Source organism: Citrus clementina, unplaced genomic scaffold, assembly GCF_000493195.1.
Source record: "Citrus clementina cultivar Clemenules unplaced genomic scaffold, Citrus_clementina_v1.0 scaffold_5, whole genome shotgun sequence".
NCBI lineage: Eukaryota > Viridiplantae > Streptophyta > Magnoliopsida > Sapindales > Rutaceae > Citrus > Citrus x clementina.
In genome coordinates this window covers 23,440,986-23,446,861 of record NW_006262201.1, presented here as the reverse complement: position 1 = coordinate 23,446,861, position 5,876 = coordinate 23,440,986, and the positions used below count along the sequence as shown (strand labels likewise).

The 5,876-nt window shown below is 33.8% G+C and overlaps 1 protein-coding gene across 1 annotated transcript in view; it reads left to right on the top strand.

Annotated features, from left to right (window-relative positions):
• Positions 1-1,179, top strand: part of LOC18040767 (disease resistance protein RPS5) — a 10,240-nt gene extending 9,061 nt beyond the window's left edge. The window contains exons 3-4 of the mRNA XM_024184861.1: positions 114-947; positions 1,083-1,179. Coding sequence (XP_024040629.1) covers positions 114-947; positions 1,083-1,124 — 876 coding nt within the window. The 3' untranslated portion in view covers positions 1,125-1,179. The remainder of the gene's footprint in view (positions 1-113; positions 948-1,082) is intronic.
• Positions 1,180-5,876: the final 4,697 nt, after the last annotated feature.

Below are 5,876 nucleotides of genomic sequence, written 5' to 3'. Positions count from 1 at the left end.
TTCTTAAAAAATTATTTTTTAAAAATTTTAAAAAACCTTTTATATTTTTGTTTTAAAAAATGAAAAAAAGCTCATCATTGACCTCATTAGTTATTATGATTGATGATGATCAGATCGTACCCAACTTGAAGAAACTATCACTAAGTGGAAAAGATGTGAAGATGATTTTGCAGGCCGATTTCCCACAACACCTTTTTGGCAGTCTTAAACAACTAGAGATTATTGGAGATGACTCAGCTTGTTTTCCAATCTGGAACGTACTGGAGAGATTTCACAATATCGAAATACTCACTCTGTTTAATTTTTCATCCCACGAAGAGCTATTTTCGATGGAAGGATGCTTAGAGAAACATGTGGGGAAGTTGGCAATGATAAAAGCATTAGAGCTGCGCTGGCACTATCATCTGAAGCAGCTGTGCAAACAAGACTCCAAACTTGGCCCCATTTTTCAGTATCTTGAAATTCTAGGAGTACATCATTGTCAAAGTCTGTTAATTCTATTGCCATCATCATCGGTATCTTTTCGGAACCTAACAAAACTTTTAGCTTTCGGTTGCAAGGGATTGATGCACTTGGTAACATCCTCCACAGCAAAAACTCTAGTGCGACTCGTCAAAGTGAGTATATATGGATGCAGAGCAATGACAGAGGTGGTAATAAATGACAAAGACGGGGTTGAAAAAGAAGAGATTGTTTTCCGCAAATTGAAGAGGTTGGAACTGCGCGATTTAGACAGCCTCACAAGTTTCTGCTCTGCCAATTACACCTTTGAATTCCCATCTTTGCAAGAGTTGTGTGTGATTGGTTGTCCCAAGATGAATTTTTTCACTACAGGAGAATCAATCACGCCTCCAAGAGTAAACGTCTGGTATGGAGAGACATCGAATCAACGGCGTTGGGCTGGTAATGATCTTAACACGACCATACAACAATTACATGCTGAGAAGGTACGTATGTACATATTACTCTCTATCTCCCATGATAAATTTTTACAAAATTTTCTTTTTCTTTTTAAATAAAATATCGATAAGATATTTGTTATAAAGTTAGTTTAAATTGATGAATAAGAATTTTATTTTCAGCTGTTGGCGGGGTCGTCGTCATACTCTGTGGATTACGACTAATTTCATAGGCTTCTTATGACTTGGAGTTACGAATTTGAAGAAGAAAGTCCCAGCTGGTAATTAATTCTTATTTTATTTATTTGATCTCGTGGGTTGTTTCACAATTTCATCTCAATTGTTTAGAATGGGTCACTTGGTTTACTGTCAATATGGAATGCACTTTTCATGATTCGTTCAGGCTTTTATGGGCAGATTTTGCGTCATTGAGCGTCTTTTGGTCTAATTTAATTTAATTCGCTTGTTCTCTAAAATTTTATAATTCCTTGCAAGCATTTTATGATGAAATTTCATTAAGAGGGGCAACACTTGCATGTTGAAAGTGTTCAGATTTTATAATTCCTTGAAATCATGCAAACTTTTTTCTTTCTTTCCTTGCCAATTATTTATTGTCATCGTTACTGTTCCGTTAAATTTGTTTGTGCTCTGTTTGTTCTTTGGAAACTTGGAAGGCAACGAAAGTGCTTAAGAAAATGCTCTTGCCTATTAACACATAATTAAGAACAGCTGAATATCATTCATCGGATAAAAAAAATAATAATCTAATTAGCCCGTCATGCCTACAACAAATGCTTAAACCATCAAAGGTTAGCTATGAACAACTATATTATGGAAATATTGTTTGAAAGCATTGGATAGAATTTTCAAAAATATCAAGTTTTCACAAACCAAAAAGGAAACTAATTTGGTCTAGTTTTGTGACAAGTATAGAAGCACAATATTTTGTCTGTTATTCTAGTTTTGTGCAACATTCGAAATGAAGCCTTTTTTCCCCCTCTATTCAAATTTTATGTTGTGAAGGGTTTCCGTTTCCATCTTCATGTGATTTACTTCACCGTGTCGCTACATCTATGACGGCGTGTATTATATCCTGTCTGTTTCCTTTGTTTGACCATCGAAAGTTCAAAGACAGTTTATTCTAAATATGTGTAAATTCATTTTTTGTATAAGCTCTTTGTATGCATTTTGACATTTTATTCTCAATATGTATGACTCAATGAGAGGTCTTTTGTTATATATATGTCCCGAATTTCTTGTGTATTTTTAGATTTGATGATGTATTATTGTCTCATTGCAAGGTCTTATAATCACTGATTCTCATTTCTCGTATACATACGTATATATGGGCAAGAAATTTGGTAAATGATCTCGTCATTTTCTCAGTAAAACATCTAGTACTTTATATGTTGGAAGGGTACTAAGCAGCAGGCCAAGATTCGTCAACTCAAAGATCGTCATGTCATTTTTTAAAAATATTAAGGAATACTAAGGAACCCCAAGAGAAAATTTAGAAATACTATAGGGACTACTTCTGCATTGCTCATTTTCGCAATTACCTGCATTATTATTTTTGTTTTCAATTAATCAAACTTCAGTTCCTTTGCATTCATCTAATTATGTACTTCATCTGGAAATCCTTAATTTACTCATCAAAATGTGAACGCTAAGGAAACTGCGAAAACAAATATAAAACTACTAGCTAAGTTTATCATCACATATGATCAGCACTAGATTATCAAATAATCATAAAAGCATATAAATTCAAGCTACTGTATTATTTGTATCTTTCTAATTTGTGTTTATAAAGAATTTAGTTATGCAACAAAAAAAGGGGATACGAAAGTAGCAAAACTTCATCAAATACTCTGTTTTGTAGTATTTCAACATATCTACTGGCTAAGAAGTACCATCACATACGAAAATGTCGGCACAAATATTCAAGCAAGTGCAAGTGTGTGGACGAGCCACTTGTGTTATCATGAAACTTAATTTGACTAAAAAAAATTCCTACAAGTATCAAAAGTTGGTGGATTATTGTGGTTTTCCTGCTTTATCGTTTTTTGAATAAAATAATATAAAGCTGTCGATTCTGCATTAAAGCATATGATTTGTGAAGATATGAATACCAAATCATTCCAACTCCTCAACTCTTGAGTAATTACTAGGTTCAGGGCATCTGTTGCGTCCGTTTATTTGATTTTGTTTGGTTCAATTGTAGTTCTGTTATTTAGTTTTTCCTCTGATGGTTCTGTTTCTCTGTACATTTCACTGGGTTTGCTTTGCTTCACATCTTTCTTTCAAACTAAGAAGGCAAGGAAAAAGAGCACTTAATTAGAAAATGCAAGAACCATATGTCAAATCATGCATATGCTCATGCTCTTGCCTATGAACACATAAAGAACAACTTAATATCCTTCGTCAGATAACCAAAAACAAAATATAATCATCCATTATCCATACAAGAAATGATACCATTACTTTTAGCAAATTGAAGGTGTTATCTTTTTTATTTAAAGTCTCTTAAGATTTTTATTTTTCCGGTTGTTACACCTCCAAATTTCCACAGCTATAATGTCAATTTGTAATTATTTGTCCCAAGATGATAAAGACTTTCAGTGGAGGAGAATTAATAATTACGCTATTTCGGCCTAGAGGACCATGAAGCCCCTTGGGTTGTTGACATTAACACTAGTGCGTTTACCAACCTAAACCTTCAGTTTGGTCAACCGTGTCTAAATTGAAGACCTTGTTAAGTTACATAATTATGTAACATACATCAATTTAATAGTTACTACCAGTAACACAATTAGTTTTTGTTCGTTATACTTTTGTGTTACTGGTAACAACTGTTGAATTGATCTATGTTACACAATGATATAACTTAACAACCACCCTAAATTGAACCTATAGTGAATGGAGGAAAAAGAAAAAAAAGGATTTATCAAAAACCTCTCCGGAGATTTGGCGTATTCTCAATTTGATAGATTATATTTGTGTATTCTCAAATACCTCCTCTGGTGCTAGTATACCTTTTCTTAATACCCTTAATTTAGAAAAAAAAAAATTTGTATACTGAAAATAAAAAATTGTTGGTTAGTACCAGCATGTTTGTTTTGGTGCCAAGGGATGTGAATGCAATGAAAATATCAAATCACCCCCGTTACTTTCCAAAATGACTTTGATAAATGAAACAAACAAAAGATTTAAGTCAAATATCAAAGAATCAGAAGGAAGCTGTTTTGCGCTGGCCTAATTGCTATGCTGTCTGAATCAAATTTCGTTCAATCTTGGTGTCCCTCTTTTATTCAATATAAGAAGAACGAAAAAAGTAGGTTGTTTTTTACACAAGTGATAGAAATACTTCTGAACTTTAGACAGTGTAACACCATACACATCAAAGAAATAAGACAACAAACCATTTCCCATACATAAAGCCAACAAAATTACTATTTAGTACAAGAGATGCAACATAATTTTAAATTTTATTCCTCAAGAGCTACAAGTGATACAAATGAGTACACAAATCAACCATCTGTAGCTTAACAAGAAGATGATGCGAATGCATGAAAATGAAAAAAGCCTACGAATAGTATACATGGTAAGTATGACCAAGTAAAATAACAATTCTGATTGATAATACCACCAGCAACAGGACCTTCATACCCTCTCTTTATTAATCACTAGTTGGTATGCTATAGCCCAGCCAAGTGTAAAATGAATGGCGATTGAGCTCTTGAGCCTCTGTATACCCTCCATAAGTTGTCAACTTCATCAAGGACTGCAAATATATTAAGCAATAGAAAAATAATCGTGATACATTGAGTAACATATGGAGCATGCACCTGCTTTATAAATATCCAAGAGTCTGAAGATAGATACATGGAGCTTGATTTGCCCAATGATCTATCCAAAAAGCCTCAATGCAAAATCTTCATCCATATTCCCAAACAAAACCAGGCATAGCAACCCTCTGCCAGGCGACAATCCTATATTTGGAAAGCTTCCTTACCGGGGAGCTCCCGGCTTGAATTCTGGGGGTCTCCCCTCGCCCATAATTTCAACATTCAGCATGATTTCCCAAAGACACTGCAATTTTCATTTATAACTCAAACAAATAAGAAAGGACTTATCTAAAGACACTGCAATTTTGGACATTGGCTAACAAGTGTGATTAGGTCAAGACTTTGTATAGTGGCATAGCTCATATTCAAGGTTATTAGGCCAGAGCAAACAAAATTGACAGATCACACTATTTGAGACCATAATCAGGTTGCATCTACAACTAATTTTCCAAAATTATACCAATCTCTAACCCAGTACATTGCTAATCAATATTCCTGATTAATATAGGCAGCAATGACTGTATAAACAATTATTTCCAGCCAACCAGGTATGCTAGAAGCCAAATCTATAGTAGAGAAGGTTTTGCAGATCTCCTAAAAAAAATCTCATCTTCAATTTAACAAAAACTAGCATGAATCTCTGTTCAATAATCAGCAGTAATACCTTAAACAAATAAAAAAATTTCAGAGCCATTTTCAATCTGTCACATGGCAGCATAACAAATCACAAGCCATTTTCAATCAATCACAAGCTAACATGGATTTGCAACAATCATTCACCTACAACTAACATTAATCGATGGAAAAAAATGTAAGCGACAGAAATACTCTAAAAAATTTTCGAGACCCATTATTCTTTTTTCTATTTTTTTACCAAATAGAGCGACCATGTCGTGCTGTGAAATTTGATAAGAAACCTGTGTTTGTTTTGTTACTGTTTTGGGACTTTCATTTGGTTTGCTTGTTAATTTTATTATTGGTTCGGTTTCGGTTTTCATTCATCCCAACCGAAATGAAACCGTCCAATTTAGGTTATTGCACAACCGAATCAAATATCGAACCGAATCTGATACGGTTCTTCAATTTTCTGCCCACTCCTACTTCATGACAATAAACAACAAAAACAAAATCC